At 42.3% G+C, this 25,219-nt stretch overlaps 1 protein-coding gene across 1 annotated transcript; it reads left to right on the top strand.

Moving 5' to 3' along the window:
* The first annotated feature begins 17,937 nt into the window (after positions 1–17,937).
* Positions 17,938–20,430, top strand: LOC137317953 (probable G-protein coupled receptor 139). Its single transcript, XM_067980948.1, has 2 exons — positions 17,938–18,007; positions 19,496–20,430. The coding sequence occupies exons 1-2, from the start codon at positions 17,938–17,940 to the stop codon at positions 20,428–20,430; spliced, it is 1,005 nt and encodes a 334-aa protein (XP_067837049.1).
* The last annotated feature ends 4,789 nt before the right edge of the window (positions 20,431–25,219 follow it).

The following is a 25,219-nucleotide window of genomic DNA, read 5'->3' as shown; positions in this document are numbered from 1 at the left end:
AAAAAGGATTGAGAGAGAAAGCAAGGAACTACAGACCAGTTAGCCTAACATCAGTAGTAGGGAAAATGCTAGAGTCTATTACAACGGATGTGATAATCGGACACATCGAAAATATCAACTGTATTAGAAAAAGTCAACATTGATTTATGAAAGGGAAATCGTGTTTGACAAACCTACTGGAGTTTTTGGAGGATGTAACTTGTAGAATAGATAAGGGAGAACCAATGGATGTTGTGTATTTGGATTTTCAGAAGGCCTTTGATAAATTCCCACATAAGAGGTTTGTGTGCAAAGTTAAAGCACATGGGATTAGTGGTAATACACTGGATTGAAAATTGGTTAACAGACAGAAAACAGAGAGTAGGAATGAATTTGTCTTTTTCGGTGTGGCAGGCGGTGACTACTGGGGTACCGCAGGGATCAGTGCTTGGGCCCCTGTTAGTCACAACCTATATCAACGATTTTGATGAGGGAACCAAATTTAATATTTTCACATTTGCTGAGGACACAAAACTAGGTGGTATTGTGAGGAGGATGCAAAGAGGCTTCAAGGCGATTTCGACAAATTGAGTGAGTGGGCAAATACATTGCAGATGCAGTATAACGTAGATAAATGTGAAGTTATCCACTTCGGAAGGAAAAACAGAAAGGCAGATTATTATTTAAATTGAGATAGATTGGGAAATTTTGATGTACAAAGGGAACTGGATGTCCTTGTACACCAGTCACTGAAAGCAAACATGCAGGTGCAGCAAGCAGTTAGGAAGGCAAATGATATGTTGGCCTTTATTGCAAGAGGATTTGAGTACAGGAACAAGGATGTCTTACTGCTGTTACACAAGACCTTGGTGAGAACACACGTGGAGTATTGTGTGCAGTTTTGGTTTCCGTACCGAAGAAATTATATACTTGCCAGAGAGGGAATGCAGCTAATGTTCACCAGACTGATTCCTGGGATGGCAGGACCGTCGTATGACATAAGAACATAAGAAATAGGAGCAGTAGTAGGCCAATCGGCCCCTCGAGCCTGCTCCGCCATTCAATAAGATCATGGCTGATCTGGGTCGACTCGGCCTGTATTCATTTGAGCTTAGAAGAATGAGAGGGGATCTCATTGAAACATATAAAATTCTGACAGGGCGAGACAGACTGAATACAGGGAGGATGTTCCCCTGACTGGGGGATCTGGAATAAGCGGTCACAGTCTCAGGATATGCGTAGGACATTTAGGACCGAGATGAGGAGAAATTTCTTCACTCAGAGGGTGGTGAACCTGTGGAATTCTCTCCCACAGAAGGCTGTGGGGGCCAAGTCGCTGAATGTATTTAGGAAGGAGATAGTTAGATTTCTAGGCACAAAAGGTATCAAGCAGTATGGGGAGAGAGCGGGAATGAGGTATTGATATGGAGGATCAGCCATGATCATATTGAATGGCGGTACAAGCTGGAAGGGCCGAATGGCCTACTCTTACTTCTATTTTCTATGTTTCTAGGCCAGTCAGTTTAACTTCAGTAGTGGGGAATCTTTTAGAAATAATACTTCGGGTCAAAATTAACAGTTACTTGGACAATTGTGGATTAATTAAGTCAAGCCAGCACGGATTTGTTAAAGGAAAGTCGTTTAAGGAAAGTGATTGAGATATTTTGCTGAATTGGGGAGTGGAGGAGAGGCGTTAGATGTGAATGTTGTTTGAGCAATTCATGGGCCTTCGTGTGTCCAAAATCAAAACTATCTGCGTAACTCCAACTGCCCCATTTTTCTTGCCCTTTATCTTTCTACCTCCCTCAGCACCCAGCCCTCACACCCCATCTAACTGTGTCCTTACTATTCTCAAGCTACGCAGTTTCTGTTCTGTCTTCCTCCATCCATCAGCTCAACCACCTTGTTCATGAAGCCCACGATCTGTTCCCTCGATCTCCAACAGCCCAAGCTACTGATGATTCAAATTCAGCTTCCCTTTCACATGTTTCCTGAAACTATCACTATCAACCAGCACAGCAGCTTCCTTCAGAACCACTGTGGTCACCACCTCCTCAGGTCGTCAACCCTCAGCTCACTCTAATTTTACATTGGAAATATAGGTAGATAATGAGACCATAAGTCGATAAGAGATAGAAGTAGGAGTAGGCCATTTGGCTCCTCGAGCCTGCTTCGCCATTTAATGAGATCATGGCTGATCTGATTTTTACCTCAACTCCACTTTCCCGCCTTTTCCCCATATCCATTGACTCCCTCGCTGATCAACATTTTGTCAAACTCAACCTTGAATGTATTCAATGAAACAGCCTCCAGAGCTTTTTGGGGTAAAGAATTCCAAAGATTCACAACCCTCTGGGAGAAGAAATTCCTCCTCACTTCCGTCATAAACGGGCGACCCCTTATTCTGAGACTATACCCCCTAGTTTTGGATTCACCCATGAGGGGTAACATCATTTCAGCATCTACCCTATCGAGTCCCCTCGGAATCTTGTATGTTTCAATAAGATCTCCGCTCATTCTTCTAAACTCCAATGAGTACAGACCCAACCTGTTCAATCTTTCCTCAAAAGACAACCCTTCCATACCCGGAATCAACCTGGTGAACCTCTCTGAACTGCCTCCAATACAAGTATGTCCTTCGTTAAATAAGGGCACCAGAACTGTATGCAGTGCTCCAGGTGTGGTCTCACCAGCACCCTGTACCGTTGTACCACGACTTCCCTGCTTTGATACTCCATTCCTTTAAAAATAAAGGCCAATTTTTCGTTTGCCTTCCTAATTACCTGCTGCACCTCTATGTTGACATTTTTCTTTCATGTACGAGGACACCCATATCCCTCTGAACAGTAGCATTTTGAAGTGTTTCTCCATTCAAATAATATTTTTTTTTCCCAAAGTGGATGACTTCACATTTTCCCACATTATATTCCATCTGCCAAATTTTTGCCCATTCGATTAACCTGTCAATATCCCTTTGCAGATACTTTGTGTCCTCATCGCAACTTGCTTTTTCACTTATATTTATATCATCAGCAAAGTTTGGCCACAAGACACTCTCTTCCTTCATCCAAGTCATTGATATATATTGTAAATAGTTGAGGCCCCAGCACTGAGCCCTGCAGCACCCCACTAGTTACAGATTGCCATTTTGAAAATGACCCTTTTATCCCGACTCTTTGTTTTCTGTTAGTTAGCCAATCCTCTATACATGACAGTATATTACCCTCCACACCATGAGCACTTATCTTGTGCAGTAATCTTTTATGCAGCAACTTCTGGAATGCCTTTTGGAAATCCAAATATACTGCATCCATTGGTTCCCCTTTATCCACCCTGCCCGTTACTTCCTCGAAGAACTCTAATAAATTTGTCAGACATAATTTCACCTTCATAAAACCAAGTTTACTCTCCTTGATTGTATTATGAGTCTCCAAATGTCCTGCTATTACTTCCTTAATAATGGATTCTAGCATTTTTCCAATGGCAGATTTTAGGCTAACTGGTCTATAGTTACCTGCTTTCTGTCTCACTCCCTTCTTGAATAGAGGTGTTACGTTTGCGGTTTTCCAATCCGCTGGGACCTTTCCAGAATCAAGTGAATTCTGGAAGATTACAACCAATGCAATCACTATCTCTGTAGCCACTTCCTTTAAGACCCTCGGATGCAAGCCATCAGTTCCAGGGGACTTGTCAACCTTTAGACCCATTAGTTTACCTAGTACATTTTCTCTAATGATAGTGATTGTTTTTAGTTCCTTCCTCCCCTTTGCCCCTTGATTTTCTGTTACTATTGGTATATTATTAGTGTCTTATACTGTGAAGACATATACAAAATATTTGTTCAATTCCTCTGCCAGTTCCTTGTTTTCCATTATTGTTTCTCCAATCTCATCCTCTAAGGGACCAGTGTTTACTTTAGCTAGCCTTTTCCTTTTTATATACTTGTACAAGCTTTTACTGTCAGTTTTTATATTTCTTGCTAATTTACTCTCACAATTTATTTTCTCCCTCTTTATTATCCTTTTAGTCATCGTTTGTTGGTTTATATATTTCTCCCAATCTTCGGGCTTACCAGTAATCTTTGCCACGTTGTATGCTTTTTCTTTTAACATGATACCATCCTTGACTTCCTTAGTTAGCCTTCGTTGGTTCACCCTTTTTGTGGAATCTTCCCTCCGCACAGGGGTATATTTTTGCTGCGAGTCTTAAAATATCTTTTTAAAAGTTTGCCACTTCTTATCCACCATCATACCATCCAATCTGTTTACCCAGTCCACTTTCGCCAATTCCACTCTCATTCCTTTAAAATTGCCCTTATTTAAGTTTAATACAGTAGTTTCAGACCCAAGATCCTCGCTCTCAAACTGGATGTGAAATTCTATCTTGTTATGATCACTGCTTCCCAAGGGATCGTTTACTTTGGGATCATTAATTATTCCTGTTTCGTTACCGATTACCAGATCCAAAGTAGCCTGTTCCCTGGTTGGTTCCCTGACGTATTGGTCTAAGAAACAGTCCCTAATACACTCTATGTACTCTTCCACAGAGCTGTTTTTGCCAATTTGATTTGTCCAATCTATGTGAAAGTTAAATCGCCCATGATTATTGCATTACCTTTTTTACAAGCCCCACTTATTTCCTGATTAATATTTAGCCCTACATTTAGGTAGCTACTGTTGGGGGACCTATATACTACTCCCACCATTGATTTCCATCCCTCCACCCAAATTGATTCGACATCTTGATCTTCTGAGTGAAGATCATTTCTCACTATTATACCAATTTCATCCTTCATTAATAGAGTTACCACACCAGCTTTAACTTTTTTCCTATCCTTCCGAAATGTTAAATAACTCTGAATATTTAGCTCCCAACCTTGGTCACCTTGCAACCATGTCTCCGTGATGGCCACGAGATCATACCCATTTGTTTCTATTTGTGCCGTCAATTCATCTACCTCATCACTAATGCTGCACGCATTCAGATAAAGAACCTTTAATTTTATCTTTTTACCATTCTTTCCTACCCCAGCTCCATTTGCTTGTGCACCCTTACGTTTGTACGCTCTGTCCCTTCCTGGTGCCCTCGTTCCCAGTAAGCCACATATTTTCTCTCATCCTGGACCCTTGTACGGGCCTCATCTCCACTCCCGTAAGTCCAAGGGACACAGACTTGAACGTTTATGACGGACAACGAGTTGAGTCATTGATCACCAGACCTGTCTGAGCTGCATAAAACACAACCTTACCCATTTAACTTGTATAATAACACCCCAACTCCAACCTCCCTTTCCTCTTCAAAGTCCTTGAACGTGTTGTCACATTCCGAATCTGTGCCTATCTTTCCCGCGACTCCATTTGTGAACTCTTCCAATCAGGTGACCTCTCCTGCCGCAGCACTGAAACGCCCCGAATTGAAGTCAGAAATTGCATCCTCGATGAATGTGACCGTGCTAAACTATCCCTCCTCATCCTTCTCAACCAGCCTGCAGCCATTGACACGGTTGACCACACCATCCTCCTCCAACAAAATAGAAAAAAATGGCTTAAGATAAATACACAAAATGCTGCAAATACTCAGCAAGTGTGGCAGCATCTGGAGAAAAAAATCGGAGAATGCTCGAATCATAGAAAGGTTACAGTGCGGAAGGAGGCCATTCGGCCCATCGAGTCTGCGCCGGCTCTTTTTACAGAACAATCCAGCTCGTCCCACTCCCCCGCCCCAACCCCGTAGCACTGCATTTTCTTTCCTTTCAAGTATTATCCTGTTCCCTTTTTGAAGGCCATGAGTGAATCTGCCTCCACCACCCCTTCGGGCACTGCATTCCAGATCCTAACCACTTGCTGTGTAAACAAGTTTTTTCTCTGGTCATCTTTGGTTGTTTTGCCAATCACCTTACATCTATGTCCTCTGGTTCTTGACGCTTCCGCCAAAGGGAACAGTTTCTCTCTATCTACTAGGTCTCGACCCTTCATGATTTCACCTCTATCAATTCTTCTGGCATTTGTCTATGTTCCATGGAGAACAACCCCAGCTTCTCCAATCTATCCACTTAACTGAAGTGTCCCATCCCTGGAATCATTCCAGTAAATCTCTAAGGCCTTCACTTCCTTCCTAAAGTATGGTGCCCAGAACACAACACAATGCATCAGTTGTGGCCGAATCATTGTTTTATAAAGGTTCATCATGCCTTCCCTACTTTTGTACTCTATGTCTCTATTTATAAAGCCCAGGATCCCGTATGCTTTTTTAACCGCTTTCTCAACCTACCCTGCCATCTTCAAAGATTTGTGCACATTTACCCCCACATCTCTCTGTTCCTCTACCCCTTTTAGAGTTGTGCCCTCTAGTTTATATTGCCTCTTCTCGTTCTTCCTACCGAAATGTATCACTTCGCATTTTTATGTATTAAATTTAATCTGCCATGTGTCCGCCCATGCCACCAGCCTGTCTATGTCCTCTTGACGTCTATCACTATCCTCCTCACTGTTTACTACCCTTCCAAGTTTTGTGTCATCTGCAAATTTTGAAATTGTGCCCTGTACATCGAAGTCCAAGTCATTAATATATATCAAGAAAAGCAATAGCCCCAGCACCGACCCCTGGCGAACACAATTGTACACCTCCCTCCAGTCCGAAAAATAAACGTTCACCACTACACTCTGTGTCATGTCAATTAGCCAATTCTGTATCCATGTTGTTACTGCCGCTCTTATTCCATGAGCCGCAATCATGATGACAAGCCTACCATGAAATGGAGATACAGAAGTCGAGGAAGGGAGGGGAAGAGTCGGAGATGGACCATGCGAAGGCGAGGGATGGGTGGAAATTGGAAGCAAAGTTGATGAAATTTTACAGTTCGGGGCGAGAACAGGAAATGGCACCGATACAGTCATCAATATACCGGAAAAAGAGGTGAGGAAGGGGACCTGAGTAGAACAGGAATAAGGAATGTTCCACGTATCCCACAAAAAGACACGCATATCTAGAATCCATACTGGTTCCCATAGCGACGCATTTTATTTGCAGGAAATGAGTGAAGTCAAAGGAGAAGTTGTTCAACGAAAGAACAAGTTCCACCCCACCAGCCTCCACATTCAATCATATCATCCCCCGCCACTCTCCCCTTAATCTCATGAGCTTTAATTCTGCTAACAAGTCTATTATGTGGCACTTTATTAAATACCTTTGGAAAGTCCATATGCACAACATCAAACGCACTACCCTCATCAAGCCTCTGTATTAATTTATCAAATAACTCAATCAAGTTATCAAGCAGGATTTACCTTGAACAAATCAATGTTATCTTTTATTTAGCCCAGACCTTGCCAAATGCCATTTAATTTTATCCCGGATTATTGTCTCTAAAAGATTCCCACACCAACGTTGGCTGGCCTGTAATTTCCGGATACATCACTCTCTCCTTCTTTGAACACAAGTGTAACATTTGCAATTCTTCAGTCTTCTGGCACCATCCCCGTATCGAAGGAGGAATGGAAGATTGAGGCCAGGGCCACCGTCATTTCCACCTTTACTTCCCTCAGTAACATATGATGCATCCCATCTGTCTACTTTGAGAACTGCCAATCTATTAAGTATCTCCTCTTTATCGATTTAATCATATCCTATATCGCAACTACTTCCTCCTTTACTGGATGTTTCTGCCTCTCTCTGTTTTTCTTCTCTGTTTTTTTTCCCTGTTTGTTTTTTTGTTGAATGTGTATTCGGGGGTTCTGCAGGTGACACCTCTCTGTCTGAACACGGTGATTGCCTTGGCAACGGGCAGTTGCAGGGGCAGTCTGTAAACACCATGTATTGTTCTATATGTATAAATGCGTAGGCTTCAAGGAGATCCTGAAACATTTACCTGAGGAAGGAGGAAGTCTCCGAAAGCTTGTGAATTTAAAATAAAATTGCTGGACTATAACTTGGTGTTGTAAAATTGTTTACTACTGCTACAATGGCAGCATCTATTTCTCCAGTGAAGACGGATGCAAAATATTCATTTCGCCTGCCAGCCATGCCCTCTGCCTCCACAGAAAGATCTCCTCTTTTCTCTAATCGGTCCCACCCTTCCTTTGACTACTCTTTTCCGATTTAAATGTTTCTGAAAGACTTTTATGTTCCCTTTTATAATAGTCGCTCAGGTATCCGCATGGTCTTTACTTGCCTCTCTTATTTCCATTTTTAGATCTTCTCTGTACTTTCTGCATTCAGCTTGGTTGCCAACTGTATTATGAACTGTACATTTGTCATAAGTCTCCATTTTCTGTTGCATTTTATTCTCTATATCTTCAGTCATCTAGGGAGCTCTAAGTTTGGATGTACTTCGTTTCCCCCTCGTGGAAATGTTTCTACACTGTACCCGAACCATCTCTTCCTGGAAGGCCTGCCATTGTTCAGTTGTCCACCTAATATTCTTTCCATTCATCTTACCAAGGTCCACTATATCTTGTACAATCGACTGGGATGTAATTAGAAGGAGAAACGGTCACCATAACCCGCACCGGGACCGGAAAATATCGCTGTCATATCTACTTTTATAGAGATAATGAACTGCTAACGTCTCGTCAACTCTTCACAAAAGACAACGTGGAAACTTTCAACGGTACTGGTACAAACCAAGGAGAGTGGTACCAATGTAAGTATGGAACCTACGCCAAAACAAGATGGTTAGAATCTCAGCGCAGCGAGGCTGTGACGGTAACTACAGGTGGTGAGTGAAGGGGAATCGAGATTGTTATATCTGTGAAAGCTCTTGGTATTTTGAAAAATCCACGCTTTGTTCACTGTAACAATATGAAACATTTAATATTAGGAAGGAGGAATATAACCGAATACTTTTGGTCTAATTGAACAACTTTTGACAGGATCCCTGTATCAATGGGTTCTAAATTCACCCGCTGTGCATCCACTGTCTGCAAGAGCATTAATAGAGAAAACGGTGTGAAAATCATCTTGATCAGTAACGGAAAACGAGAGATAGCAAATCGGCCGCACGTTTTACACCTCGCACGATTTTCGTGTCCATTGAAATCATATAAATATATATTTGTGATTTCGGAAGGAAAGGAATTACATTCTGAAAATGCATTTTACTTTCTCGGGATGCGCTGAAATATTCAACAACCAATGACTGAATTTAGAAATGTAACTTCTGTTGTTGTGTAGGCAAAGGTGGGAACCAGTTTGTATAAAGAGCAACCAAGAAATGACCATTTCATCTACTCTTGATGGGGCTCTTTGAAAGTATTGGGGGAAAGTGCAGGGTCCTTCACGGCCATGTACCAGAGCAGGCAGTGCCTTGGTTTAGCGTCTCATCCCAAGCTACAGCATTCGCTCCCAGCTGAAGTGTTAACAGAGCTTATGGTCTCAAATCTTGGAGTGAGGCTTGAACCCACGGTCTTAGAACTGAGTGGTGGAAGAGCTGCCAATGACCCCCTCACTCCGACTAATAATGAACTTGTTAATGACGAGACCAATGCATGTCCCGACAGCAGGTCGTATCCGGGCACTTTGGTTACTTCTCATAAATCAATGTCCTGGCTGAGCACCTCGAACGCTGTTGGGGGACAATATTTGTCATCCGTAGCATTTCTAACAGTCAACGAGTGACTGCAACCTGTCAGCGTGATGGCATTGAACTGGCTATCAGGTGAGATGTATAACAGGCGGTAAATGCGAATTCCCACCCCACGGTGTGAGTTCAATGGTTTCATGGATCTCCGTTATTCCCGCTGATTTATATTCATGTTTACTTCGGGTGCAGACCAAATTGGTACGAAACTTGAGCGTAATTCAACTGGCAGAATGGGTGCAGCAATGCACTGAATTTCCGTGTCACTTTCGGGTTATGCCCCCGCAGGAAATTCCAGGTGGTATATGATAATTCCAAGGTGGTGTATGATAATTCCAGGTGGTGTCTGATAATTCCAGGTGGAATATGATAATTGCAGGTGGTGTGTGATAATTCCAGGTGTTGTTTGACAATTCCATGTGGTGTATGATAATTGCAGGTGGTGTATGATAATTGCAGGTGGTGTATGATAATTCCCGGTGATGTATAATTCCAGGTGGTGTATGATAATTCCGAGGTGAGTGGAACAAGTAATCTCAACACTGAGAAAGCAAGAATTTCAAACTGCCATCAACAGTAGGAGATATTGGACCATCTTTTTCTTTCTATAATCTCCACACACAAATTAACCAGTGAATGAAAGTTTTCTTTTTGACAATCGTCCAATCTCCAAACCCACTACTCCCCGTTATTGGTCTACTGAATAATGTCTGAGATGACTGCCTGGTTGCTCAGATCCTGAATATGAGCAAACCCAAGTGCTTAAAAGTTGGTTAAACTCATCCATTAATTGTTCCCTTGCAGCAATGAACAGAATTCGGTGGTATTGGTCGGGACAGTTGAACTCAGTGAGTTACAGTTTCGCTCACAAAAATAGGACTGTATGACGATCGTCAATTCTTGTTCCTTCTGAATTACAGGTCTGCCCAAACCAAATATATTAGTGGATTCTAGTCTTGCGTTGCAGGGTGAAAAAGTCCCCGTTAGATGCGCAACCCCAGGGATATTCCTGGCTTCAAGTTTTACTTATAAATTCATGGACTTACATGAATATCTAGCCTGCTGTTGCTCGGAACAATTCTGTCCCCTTCACCCACACGAGTACAAATCACGCCAATAAAGGAAATTCCATCAATCTGACCAAAGCGAATGTGAGTGTCGGGGTGGGGGTGCTAACGTCCGCTCAGAGTGACTCAGGTCTACTGTTAATGGAGCTGTTCATCCAGATCAACACCAGGAGTACGGTAAACGGGACTGTTTTCCAGCTCAACGCCTGGGCTATTCTTAATGAGGCGGTTCATCCAGATCAACATCAGAGGTACTGGACATGAGGTTGTTCACCCAGATCAACACCAGGATTACTTTAAATGCGGCGGTTCGCCCACTTGAAAACCAGAGTTATAGTAAATGAAGCTGTTAATCCAGATCAACACCAGGGTTTCGATAAATGAAACTGTTAATCCAGATCAACACCAAGGTTTCTATAAATGAGGCTGTTCATCCAGATCAACACCAGAGTTTCTATAAATGAGGCTGTTCATCCATATCAACACCAGGGTTTCTATAAATGAAACTGTTCATCCAGATCAACACCAGGGTTTCGATAAATGAAACTGTTCATCCAGATCAACACCAGGGTTTCTATAAATGAAACTGTTCATCCAGATCAACACCAGAGTTTCTATAAATGAAACTGTTCATCCGGATCAACACCAGGGTTTCTATAAATGAAACTGTTCATCCAGATCAACACCAGAGTTTCTATAAATGAAACTGTTCATCCAGATCAACACCAGAGTTTCTATAAACTAGACTGTTCATCCAGATCAACACCAGGGTTTCTATAAATGAGACTGTTCATCCAGATCAACACCAGGGTTTCTATAAATGAGACTGTTCATCCAGATCAACACCAGGGTTTCTATAAATGAGACCGTTCATCCAGATCAACACCAGGGTTTCTATAAATGAGGCTGTTCATCCAGATCAACACCAGAGTTTCTATAAATGAGACTGTTCATCCAGATAAACACCAGGGTTTCTATAAACTAGACTGTTCATCCAGATAAACACCATGGTTTCGATAAATGATGCTGTTCATTCAGATCAACAGCAGGGTTTTTATAAATGAAACTGTTCATCCAGATCAACACCAGGGTTTCAATAAATGAGGCTGTTCATCCAGATCAACACCAGGATTTCTATAAATGAGACTGTTCATCCAGATCAACACCAGGGCATCTATAAATGAGACTGTTCATCCAGATCAACACCAGGGTTTCTCTAAATGAGACTGTTCACCCAGATCAACACCAGGGCTTCTCTAAACTAGACCATTCGTCCAGATCAACAGCAGGGTTTCTGTAAATGCGACTGTTCATCCATATCAACACCAGGTTTTCTATAAACGAGATTGTTCACCCAGATCAACACCAGGGTTTCTATAAATGAGGCTGTTCATCCAGATCAACACTAGGGCATCTATAAACGAGACTGTTCGTCCAGATCAACGCCAGGATTTCTATAAATGAGACTGTTCATCCAGATCAACACCAGGGCATCTATAAATGAGACTGTTCATCCAGATCAACACCAGAGTTTCTATAAATGAGGCTGTTCATCCAGACCAACACCAGGGTTTCTATAAATGAGGCTGTTCATCCAGATCAATACCAGGGTTTCTATAAATGAAACTGTTCACCCAGATCAACACCAGGGTTTCTGTAAATGAGTCTGTTCATCCAGATCAACACCAGGTTTACTATAAATTAGTCTGTTTATCCAGATCAACAACAGGGCGTCTATAAATGAGATTCCTCACCCAGATCAACACCAGGGTTTCTATAAATGAGAAAGTTCTTCCAGATCAACACCAGGGTTTCTATAAATGAGAAAGTTCTTCCAGATCAACACCAGGGTTTCTGTGAATGAGGCTGTTCATCCAGATCAACGCCAGGATTTCTATAAATGTGACTGTTCATCCAGATCAACACCAGGGCATCTATAAATGAGACTGTTCATCCAGATCAACACCAGAGTTTCTATAAATGAGGCTGTTCATCCAGACCAACACCAGGGTTTCTATAAATGAGGCTGTTCATCCAGATCAATACCAGGGTTTCTATAAATGAAACTGTTCACCCAGATCAACACCAGGGTTTCTGTAAATGAGTCTGTTCATCCAGATCAACACCAGGTTTACTATAAATTAGTCTGTTTATCCAGATCAACAACAGGGCGTCTATAAATGAGATTCCTCACCCAGATCAACACCAGGGTTTCTATAAATGAGAAAGTTCTTCCAGATCAACACCAGGGTTTCTATAAATGAGAAAGTTCTTCCAGATCAACACCAGGGTTTCTGTGAATGAGGCTGTTCATCCAGATCAACACCAGGGTTACTGTAAATGAGGCTGTTCATCCAGATCAACACCAGGGTTTCTATAAATGAGGCTGTTCATCCAGATCAACACCAGGGTTTCTGTAAATGAGACTGTTCATCCAAATGAACGCCAGCGTTACTGTAAATGAGACTGTTCGTCCAGATCAACACCAGGGTTTCTATAAATGAAACTGTTCACCCAGATCAACACCAGGGTTTCTGTCAATGAGACTGTTCACCCAGATCAACACCAGGGTTTCTGTCAATGAGACTGTTCACCCAGATCAACACCAGGGTTTCTATAAATGAAACTGTTCACCCAGATCAACAACAGGCTTTCTGTCAATGAGACTGTTCACCCAGATCAACACCAGGGTTTCTATAAATGAAACTGTTCATCCAGATCAACACCAGGGTTTCTATAAATGAAACTGTTCATCCAGATCAACACCAGGGTTTCTATAAATGAAACTGTTCATCCAGATCAACACCAGGGTTTCTATAAATGAAACTGTTCATCCAGATCAACACCAGTGTTTCTATAAATGAAACTGTTCATCCAGATCAACACCAGGGTTTCTATAAATGAAACTCTTCATCCAGATCAACACCAGACTTACTGAAAATGAGGCTGTTCATCCAGATCAACACCACGGTTTCTATAAATGAGACCGTTCATCCAGATCAACAACAGGGTTTCTATAAATGAAACTGTTCATCCAGATCAACACCAGAGTTTCTATAAATGAAACTGTTCATCCAGATCAACACCAGAGTTACTGAAAATGAGGCTGTTCATCCAGATCAACACCACGGTTTCTATAAATGAGGCTGTTCATCCAGATCAACACCAGGGTTATTGTAAATGAGGCTTTTCATCCAGATCAACACCAGAGTTTCTATAAATTAGACTGTTTATCCAGATCAACACCAGGGTTACTGTAAATGAGGCTGTTCATCCAGATCAACACCAGAGTTTCTATAAATTAGACTGTTTATCCAGATCAACACCAGGGCGTCTATAAATGAGATTCCTCACCCAGATCAACACAAGGGTTTCTATAAAAGATACTGTTCATCCAGATCAACACCAGGGTTTCTATACATGAGACTGTTCATGTCGATCAACACCAGGGTTTCTATAAATGAGACTGTTCATCCAGATCAACACAAGGGTTTCAATAAATGAGACTGTTCATCCAGATCAACACAAGGGTTTCTCTAAATGAAACTGTTCATCCAGATCAACACCAGGGTTTCTAGAAACGCGACTGTTCATCCAGATCAACATCAGGGTTACTGTAAATTAGACTGTTCATCCAGATTAACACCAGGGCTTTTATAAATGAGACTGTTCGTCCAGATCAACACTGTGGTTAGAAAAGATAAGAGCAGTAAGGGCGGGAGAACATCTGGGCAATAACGATTATAGCATAATAAGGTTTAAGATAAATATTGAGAAAGTCATAAGTAATTCAAAGACCAAAGCAATAAATTTGGATAAAGTTGATTTTCAGGGGATAAGAATGGAACCAGAGAAAATAAACTGGAAATAATTAGTGACAAACAAAGAAATAGAACAGCAGTGGGAATCATTTAAAACGATGATCAATAGAATCCAGGAGATATATATCCCACTGAAAAACAAGAACAAAGTATCCAGCAATGACACATCATGGATGAATAAAGAAATAATGGCAAAATTGAAACGATAGAAAAGGGAATATATTAAGCACGTAGCCAACAAAGGAGAGGATGGCAAAAGGGAATATGAAAAGGTTAGGAAAGAATTTTAAAAAAACATTTTTTGGGCAAAAAGAAACCACGAAATTAAATTATCCAGGAATATTATAAAAAATAGTAAAGTATTCTACAGACACATAAATAACAAAAGAAATGTCAGGATAGGGTTCGGGCCACTAAACGATACACACGATAAAATAACAGGTAATGACAGGAAAATGGCAGCAATATTAAATAATGACTGCTTCAACATTTACCATTTAACATGGTGGGCATGACATTAGAAGAAGAGATTTAAAAAGATGTAAATGTATTTAAGATAGAAAAGGGAGAGGTAATTGATAAACTAATCAAACTTAGAGAGGATAAAACCCAAGACTGGACAGATTGCATCCGAGCACACTAAAAGAAGTTCGGGAAGAGATAGCAGAGGCACTATTACATATGTATGTAAATTCATTGGAAGAGGGAACAGTGCCAGAGGACTGGGGGACAGCGAATGTGATCCCTATATTTGAAAAGGGAGATAGAACAAATCCAGGGAACTGTAGACCAAATAGTTTAACGTCGGTAGTAGGAAGGATAATGGAATCCTTACTCAAAGACATAATAGAGAAAAATCTGGAAACCGAAAATATAATAAATAATAGTCAGCGCGGATTTCAAAAGGGAAGGTCATGCTTGACCAACTTTATTGAATTCCTCGAATACGTAAGAGAAAGTGTAGACAAGGGTAATGTAGTAGATGTAATATATTTGGATTTTCAAAAGGCCTTCCATAAGGTACGGAGTCGTAGATTCATGACCAAGATCAGAGCATGTGGAGTCAGGGGACAGGCAGCAGAACGGCTACCAAACAGAAAACAGAGAGTAGGTGTTAAAGGTAATTAGTCAAACTGGCAAAAGGTGGGAAGTGGTGTTCCACAAGGATTGGCGGTGGGACCACTGTTGTTCACCATATGCATAAATGATTTAGACTCGGGAATCGGAAGTACTACTTCAGAATTTGCACAAGACACCAAATTGTGGGTGGGGGGTGGTTGTATAGTTAATACTGAGGAGGACTGCGACAAAGTGCGGGAAGACATTAATAAACTTGCATAATGAGCGGGTAAATGGCAAATGAATTTCACTATAGATAAGTGTGAGGTAATATATTTTGTACGGATAATAGGGAACAATACACTCCTTGGAAAATAAGAGTGTAAACGGGGTAGACGGGCAGAGGGATTTAATGGTACAGATACGCACATACTAAAAGCAGCGATGCACGTTAATAAGACCATAAAAAAGCAAACTTAGCACTGGGGTTCATTTCTAGGCAAATAAAATTGAAAAGCAGGGAAGTTATGCTGAACTTGTACAGAACCTTGGTGAGAACAAACTTGAAGTGTTGCGAACAGTTCTGGTCTTCCCACACTATAAAACGTAGATAGAGGCGCGGGAGAAGGTGCAAAATCGATTTCCTGGGATTAAACCAGAAATGAGAGGTTATGCCTATCAGGAAAAATCGAGCAGGTGGCGGCTCTTTTATCTCGAAAAGAGAAGACTGAGAGGTGACCTGATAGAGGTCTTTAAGATTATGAAAGGGTTTGATAGGGTAGATGTAGTGAAAATGTTTCCACTTGTTGGGGAGTCCAGAACTAAGGGCCATAAATATAAAATAGTCACTAATAAATCCAATAGGGATTTCCGGAGAAACTTCTTCACCCAGAGAGTGGTGAGAATGTGGGACACAGAAACACATGAAGAAGTTGAGGCGACTAACACAGATGTCTTTAAGGCGAAGTTAGATGAAAACATGAGGGAGAAAGGAATCATAGAATGGCTACAGTATAGAAGGAGGCCACTCGGCCCACCTTGCGCATGCCGGCTCTTTGTAAGAGCAATCCAGTTAGTCCCACTCCCCCGCTCTTTCCCTGTAGCCCTGCAAATATTTTCCTTTCAAGTATTTATCCAATTCCTTTTTGAAAGCCAAGATTGACTCTGCATCTACCACCCTTCGGGCAGCGCATTCTGGATCATTAATATTCGCTGTGTAAAAACGTTTTTCCTTATGTCGCCTTTGGTTCTTTTGCCAATCACCTTAAATCTGTGTCCTCTGGTTCTCGGTTCTTCCACCATTGGAAACGATTCCTCTTTATTTACTTCATCTAAACCCTTCATGATTTTGAACACTTCTATCAAATCACCCCTTAACCTTCTCTGTTCTAAGGAGATCAACCCCAGCTTCCCCAGTCTGTCCACGAAACTAAAGTCCCTCATCCCTGGAGCCATTCTAGTAAATCCTTTCACCGCCCTCCCAAAGGCCTTCATGTCCTTCCTAAAGTTTGGTGCCCAGGTTTGGACACAATATTCCAGCTGTGGGCGAGCCAGTGTTTTATAAACATTCAACATAACTGCCTTGCTTTTGTACCCTATTCCTCTCTTTATTCGGCCCAAGATCCCGTATGCTTTTTTAACCGCTTTCTCAACCTGTCCTGCCACATTCAAAATTGTGTGCACACATACCCCCAGGTGTCTCTGTTCCTGCACCCACTTTAGAATTGTACCACTCAGTTTATTTTGCCTCTTCTCGTTCTTCCTGCCAAAATGTATTACTTTGTACTTTTCTGCGTTAAATTCCATCTGCCATCGAGGGATATGTTGATAGGGTTGGATGAAGAAGGATGGGAGGAGGCTCACTTGGAGCATAAAAGCCGGCATGGACCTGTTCGGCCAAATGGCCTGTTTCTGTGCTGAACATTGTTTGCATGTCTTTGTAAATGGGGCTGTTTATCTGTCTCAAAATCGGGGCTGCTACAAAGGAAAGTGTTCATCCATGTCTTCACCAGAGTTACTGTAAATGAAGCTGTTCATCCGGAACAACACCAGGTCTACTGTAAATGGGTCTTTTAAATCATCTCAACACTTGCGCTAGTGTAAATGAGACTGTTCATCCAGCTCAACAGTTGGATTATAGGAAACAAACTTTGCAATTCTCCATTTGAGGAAATTTCAAAGAAATATAAAAGTATTTTTTTATCATATCCTCTAAATCACAACCTATTACACAATCATCACTGGAGCAAAGGCGGTTCATTAAATCTGTTTGTTCAGTGTAATGTAACTAATATCCCTGATCACACTCCCCAGGTGACTGTCTCCAAGGAGGTTCCTCTCGCGTATAAATAAAGATTCATCTGAATATGTCTCTACATTCGCACAGTCAGAGCCCTGTGCTTGTCAGAACAGACATTGGTGCTTTACATATGAAATGGGATACGCAGTAATTTTCCTGATAGAGTTCATTTACTATCCGATTCTTGCAGCCGTCGCTGTTCCCGGTAAGACGATGAAACGAGACAGTAATTGTTGACAATCAATGTCTAACTGTTCATGTGAATCTTTGCCTGTTCATTGGCATCAGTTCAGTGTAACGTGATTGTCTTGTTTTCTTGATGTGATTTCTTAATTGAAATGATAACCTTTCTGGAATTTTCACCAAAGGCAACGTTGAAGCAATAAACCCCTTCGATGTTTCCAGTAGAAACTCCTCCCGAGAGGATGCACTGACATCAGATCAGCAATAAGTTTGTGGTTTTGCCTGATGTTGTTAAGTGGGTTAAGTGAGTAACGCGGGCATTTGTAACATCATTTACTGTTTACATTTGGCTTCACAGGGGAATCTCTCTTGTTTGGTTGGCCTTTAATCCAGCTCCGATTATAGTTGTGGTTAGTTTAAATGGAAGGGAGAATCTGGCGGTTTCTGTTACCGGCGTGTGATCCAACCCGCCAGAATTTCCTTTCTGCACTTTGCACAAGGGGTGTTTAACACCCAGGCGGTAAGGCCAAACCCTTCCCCATTGTTAACAAACCACGTATGCAGATGCAACGCTCACTACTCTGCGAAACGTTCGATTTAGTTGCATCTAATGGATGAATTATCAAGCGGAAATCTCCAGGTACCTTTGCCATCACCGGCCCTTTATGCACATGCCGTTGATGGAAAGATAGCGGGGTAAATTTCGACTTTATGCGATGGTGCGAACTCAATGACAATCCATAACTGGACAGGACGAGAGTGCGTAGTCCGTGTTATACAGACCATAATCCAACAGGCGAGTGTGAACACTCCGTGTTGCACAAAGAAACCAACAGGGCGAGAATACGCGAGAGTACGCACTCCGTGTTGGACAAATCATAAACCAGCAGGGCGAGAGTGCGCACTCCGTATTGTGCAGAGGATAAACCAACAGTGTGAGAGTGCACACTCCGTGTTGTGCAGAGAATAAACCAACAGGGCGAGAGTGCACACTCCGTGTTGTGCAGAGAATAAACCAACAGTGTGAGAGTGCACACTCCGTGTTGTGCAGAGAATAAACCAACAGTGTGAGAGTGCACACTCCGTGTTGTGCAGAGAATAAACCAACAGTGTGAGAGTGCACACTCCGTGTTGTGCAGAGAATAAACCAACAAGTGGAAGCTGATTTGCAGGTAGTTTGATTTGATGACCATGGAACAAGGTAAACTGGCCTATGTGTGCATCAGACACCCGCAGCCGTCAGAAATACGCCAGCCTTTTTTACCTCAGCACCTTAGTCTCTAACATATCCCAATAACTTTCTGTGAATTTTAATTCATGCTGTATCTTCGGTTCCTCCATCGGTCACAGATGTCCCTTTCCCTCCAATAAATAGCTCTTTAAATGACCAATTGCATTTCGTTTGGAACCAGGAAACTGATTTTTTTTAGTACTTTCTCAATTGACTTCTTTGTTAAAATAAGTTTTGGGAGAACCCCGAGCTAAATTCTACTTTTCACATTTCTTACAGTTAATTTGGTGGCGATTGTGATCCTGTCCCGAGGAAAGTGCGGTCTCTCCAAATGTATCACTCGTTACCTGGTGGCCATGGCAGCGGCCGATCTAATGGTGGTGATCATCGATGTGATATTACATCGGATTAATAGCATGTATTTGCCAGTTAGTTTCCTGCTTCTGACTCCGGTGTGTACTCTAAACCTTGTCGTGTACATTGTAGCTGTTGACTGTTCTGTCTGGTTTACTGTCGCCTTTACTTTTGATCGCTTTATAGTCATTTGCTGTCAGAAGCTAGAACCACAATATTGCACCGAGAAAACAGCGACGGTGGTTATCGCCACCATGTGTGTGGTGAGCTGTGTGAGGAGCGTTCCCTTTTACTATTTAATGGAACCTTTATTTATAATTGACAACGTCCCATGGCATTGTATTCCGACAGCTGAATATTTCACCTCGCCCTTATGGAAAGCATACGAGTGGATCGACAGTGTTATAACACCTGTATTACCAATCCTTTTCATTTTGTTATTCAATGCACTGACCGTCAGACATATTATATCGGCAAATAGAGTCCGCAGGGGCCTCCGGAGTAATAGTGAGAATCAGAATGATCCAGAAGTGAAGAATCGGAGAAAATCCATGATTTTGCTTTTCACGATTTCCGCCAATTTCGTACTATTGTGGATAACCTATCTGGTGCATTCGGTAAACTGGCCAGTGATAAACTTTTATTACACAGACAAATATTTAAGTAACCCGATATATATCACACAACAAGTTGGATTTATGCTGCAGCTTCTCAGCTCCTGCACCAACACGTGTATCTATGGACTGACACAGAGGAAATTCAGAGAGGAGCTGAAGACTGGGGTGAAATATCTGTTCACACTGAATGGGAAATTATGTCAAACACAAACAGTTGGTATGGATCTGGAGCGGGCTTTGTAGCTTTACAAATTACTTCCTTTTATATTCTTTAAACCTTTGTGGGCAGGTAAAGGACAAAAAGGAGATTAACAATCTTCAAAGATATTTTGGCCAATTGTGTATAATGGCCGAAATATTGAAGGAGCATTTTAATGTGGGTAAATTAAAAATAAAACATTTAGTAACAAATAGCTTGTGTATAACATGCAATTTTCTGATATTAATTTGGCTACTGGATTTGTGGAGTTGGAGCAACCGCACACTACCGTAATATATACAATTAACTCGCTATAAAGGAGTGACAACACCAAATATCATGTTCCCCACTCTCAGAATAACCTCGGGCGAGTGAATCACGATCCTCAATCCAATTTAGGGTTGGATCAGCCATGCAAACTATTGCTCTGCAGAAAAAAATCAAACAATTAAAAAGAAAGGTAAAATTGCAGAAAAAGAGTTTTCTCACTGCAGAGTCCAAAATGGAGACAACGTTTGGGGAAACTCCTGCTCACCGACGATACTTTACTCTCTCTCTCCCCGATGGAATCTCTATGTATGCTCCAGATTCGCTCCCTCAAGTCTAAAGGACGGATACTTGAGCACATCTTCCGCACAGTTGGTTCATTCATAGATCACCAGACCTTGCTGGAGCACATCAAGCGTTTCCAGGCCTCCCTTTCCTCTAGCCGCCCACTTCTCCAGGGTCATCCTGGAGAGAAAGGATAACCACCGGCTTCGTTTCTCCACCATCGGCCTTTCCCTTAAACCACTCTCTCTTCGCCCTCCTCTCCAACACAATACGCGAGCACTAAGATTGAGACCATCAGTTCAGCTGTTTCTGCTGCTTCTCACCTTTCTCTTATCCGCCAATCCTAACCTACCCCAGACCCCCCTGGACTGGACCTTAATCGAAGTCTTGGACCAATTTCTCCGATTTCGCCTCATTCACCAGACGAACCTCCTGATCATATGACCTCATTTCCACTAGACTACTGACTTCCCTTCCTGGCCCTCGTGATAGCTGATATTAGAAAGGTTGCCCTCTCCTCAGGTATTTTCCCGTCCCTTCCAAGCCCGTCCGTAGAAGCTCCTCCTCAAAACCTATCTTCAAATCCTCACCTGGAGCCTCCGTTTCCTCTCCAAAGCCCTTGAACATGTTGCTGCCTCCCAAATCCGTTCCCTTCTTTCTGACAACTCCATGTTTTGACAAGTCTCCAATCCCTGCGCGATACTGAAACAGTCCTAAACAAAGTCAAAAATGCAGCCTCTGTGACAGTGACCATGGTGCATTTTCCCTCCTCGTCCTCCTCAGTGTTTCTGCCGCCTTTAACACGGGTGACCACGCCATCGTCCTCCAATGCCTCTGTTCCGTTGTCCAACTCAATGGCACTGCCCTCGCTTCGTTCTACTCCCAACTGTCCAATAGTAGCCTTACCGTTTCCCCAGGCCCCCCTCCACCTTTTCTTTCTCATCGACATGCTTCCCCCTAAAGATAATATCAGAACACATGGGGCAGCTTCAACATGCCTGCTGACAACCATCAGCTCTACCTCTCCATCATCGCACTCCCGATACTGCCACAGTATCATAGTATCACAGCGAGCACAGAACAGAAGGAGGCCATTCTACCCATCGTCCTTGTGCCTGTTCTTTGAAAGTGCTATCCAATTAGTTCGGTCATCCAGTATTCGATGAGACCTAATTTCCTCCAGTTAGACATTGGGAAGTCCGAAGCCGCCGCCTTCAGTCTTTACCACTAAATCTGTGCACTTGCCACGAATTGCATTCCCCTCCCTAGCCTTTGTCTCAGGCTGACCCAGACTTTTCGCAACCTGGGCTTTCTGTTCAACACCAAGGTGAATTTCAGACCTCATACCATCCCCATCACAAAGACCAGCTACTTCCATAACACCAACGACCTTTGTTTGTGCCTCGTCCCACCTGCTGTTGAAAATCCTTATCCATGGATTTATCATCTCTAGATTCGACTATTCCAATGTTCTCCTGCACGACCTTCCATGCTCCCACCTTAATAAACTTCAGCTACGGTAAAACTCTGCTGCCCATATCCTATCCCTCCAAGTATCCCTGACACGTCACACGTGTTCTTGTTGAACTACATTGGGTCCCAGTCCTCCAACACCTCCAATTTAAAGTTCTCATCCTTGTGTTTAGATTCCTCCACAGGCTCACCTCTCAGTAACGTCACCGAGCCTTACAACGCCTTTCCCTGGGAACTCTCCTTTCCTCTAACTCTTTTCTGCCCATCCCCAACCCTTTGTCCCACCATTGGCGTCGGTACCTTCAGCCGCCGAGGTTCCGTGCTCTGTAGTTTCCCATTTGAGTTCTTCAAACTCTCCGCCTCCCTCTGCTCCTCTAAAACCTTCATTAATGGCCATGTCTGAACCAAGCTTCTTCTCCATTGGCTGAGGAAGCATTTATTTCTGATTTCGCCTCTCTTTCTACGTGAGAGGCGCTATACAAATGCATGCTGTTGTTGTTGTGCTCGTTGTAACACCTATGTCCAAAAAGGAAGACGTGGAAATCTCTCGAACTGGAGACCACTCACCCGAACATTGGGAGTGGGCAATCTGTTGTGGATACGCTCCAGGGAATATAATACGGGATAAAATTAATACTCATCAGGCAGTACATGACTCAGTTACAGGAAACCATGGATAATTTATAAACGGCAAGCGATGTTGCTCAAATTAGACACTTCTTTAAAAAAATAACAGACTCTACTGTGAAGGAAAATACAGTCGGTGTTGTGCATGTTGATTTTCTAAAGGTTTTTTGATAAGGAGCGAGAACGGGTCACATAAAGCTGGAAGCTTGAAAACGAATTTGGTTAAGGATAGGCCACATAAAAAATAATTAATACCTAGTTTTCAGACTGGAATGACAGATATCAGAGGGCGCACGAAGTCACAGTGGGTCGCAGTGGGGCCACAGTGGGTAACAGTGGGGTCACGGTGTCCGGTGCTGCTCCCAAAACACAAATGAGCTGGAGTTTTATATCGGACACGTTGTCAGAATTGACACGTGATAACAATGGACTGTCGCTAACTGTGAGCCAGAGTGTAAGAGACTTCAGGAGGTTACAGATATTTTAGTAGATTGGGCAGATAGAAAAGGGAGAAAATGCATTGCGGAAAAAAATGAAAGGGATTGAGCAGCTGAAAGACTTGGACGTTCAGATATATAAAAAGTGGGTGGAAGAGAGAAAGAGTTTTTTTTTATTCGTTCATGGGATGTGGGCGTCGCTGGCGAGGCTGGCATTTATTGCCCATCCCTAATTGCCCCTTGAGAAGGTGGTGGTGAGCCGCCTTCTTGAACCGCTGCATTCCGTGTGGTGAAGGTTCTCCCACAGTGCTGTTAGGAAGGGAGTTAGAGAGAGAAACTTCCATTTATACAGCACTTCACGTCTTCAGAAGCTGCCGAAGCTCCTCACAGCCAATGAACTACTTTTAAACTCTCGTCACTATTGTTTATGGAGGCAAGAATGGAGAGTCAATTTATGCACAACGAGGTCCCACAAACTGCAATGAGATGAACGGCCAGTTAAACTGGAGCTGTTCATGGGGCATAAATGTTGGTCACTTTAAGCTGATACAAAGGTTAAAAAGGCTTCAGTTATGAACACAGCCTGGAGAACCTGGAACTCTTGAGTTCAGATTCCAAGAAGTTTCAGGGCAAATCTAACTGATGTATTAAAATGATGAAGGCTTTTGATAAAATAACTCGGCAAAAATATTGGCACGGGTTGGTGAACTGATAACTCGAGTCCACACGCCTAATATCATTGCTGAAAGAATGAAGATGCGGTGAAACCTGACCCCCAAACCCTTTAATGCGACATTTTACCGAAAGTCTGATGTAATTTAACGTATTTCTTCTCGGGTAAAGTCCAGAACATTCACAATTCGAATTAATTTCCTCTTCAGGATTCCACTTGGAAATTCCTATACTCGTTTGTTCGTTCTACTGTTGAAATACATAGAAGTTACAACACAGAAACAGAGTATTTGGCCCAATCAGGCCGTGCTGGCGTTCATCCCCACCAGAGCAAATATTTCGAATCACACTGCTTCATGCTGTTCCCATATCCCTTCAAATAAATGTCCTTCATCCACATATCAAATCTGATCTTGAATGTTGACCTTGTTTCGTCTTCAAACATTGTGAATGTAATTCATCTTACTTATCCACTGTGTAACCTTAAATAAACTAGTCCAGCCCACTGAACTGGAAAGAGCTAATTTTATTCACCAGTTAAAACTCAAATGCACTACTAATTAAGGGAAATGATATAAGGCAATCGCAATGCCTAAGCATAAAAATTACTACAATTACTAGTAATAATATAACACAACAATAGATTTAGAACAATGCAACATTAAGGGCTGTGGTAGAAGAAGCTGATCAGCCTTCCTCCTGTCAGCACCCACATCACGGATTGTCTTGAGAATTCTGTCTAACTGGGATCTACGGCTGTTCTGATATTGGGTTCGTGTTCCAATCTCTAACCCCTTCGACTCCTATAGTGAACTTGCACGGCACCATTATATTGTTCCCAAATCTTATCTTGTACATGTACTGAGTCTGGAGATATAATTCTTATAGCAGACCGTGACGCTGATAACACCCCTTTTCCCATGAAAGCAACAATTCTGCAGTTTTGCAAACTTTGTTTAGTTTAGTTGATAGTATAATAAATCGAGGCATAGCAGGGCAGCTCAGACGCATCGAACACACGGCCTGTGCCATTTGGGAACTCCAGGACGCTTCCCGTGTCCTGGACAACCAA

This window comes from Heptranchias perlo, unplaced genomic scaffold (assembly GCF_035084215.1).
Source record: "Heptranchias perlo isolate sHepPer1 unplaced genomic scaffold, sHepPer1.hap1 HAP1_SCAFFOLD_64, whole genome shotgun sequence".
Lineage (NCBI taxonomy): Eukaryota > Metazoa > Chordata > Chondrichthyes > Hexanchiformes > Hexanchidae > Heptranchias > Heptranchias perlo.
This window is presented reverse-complemented; position numbering and strand designations above follow the sequence as displayed.

Coding starts and splice junctions, on each gene's coding strand:
- LOC137317953 (XM_067980948.1), top strand. CDS start 17,938: ATGGGATACGCAGTAATTTTCCTGATAGAGTTCATTTACTATCCGATT. Junction 18,008..19,495: donor TGCAGCCGTCGCTGTTCCCG/GTAAGACGATGA, acceptor CATTTCTTACAG/TTAATTTGGTGGCGATTGTG.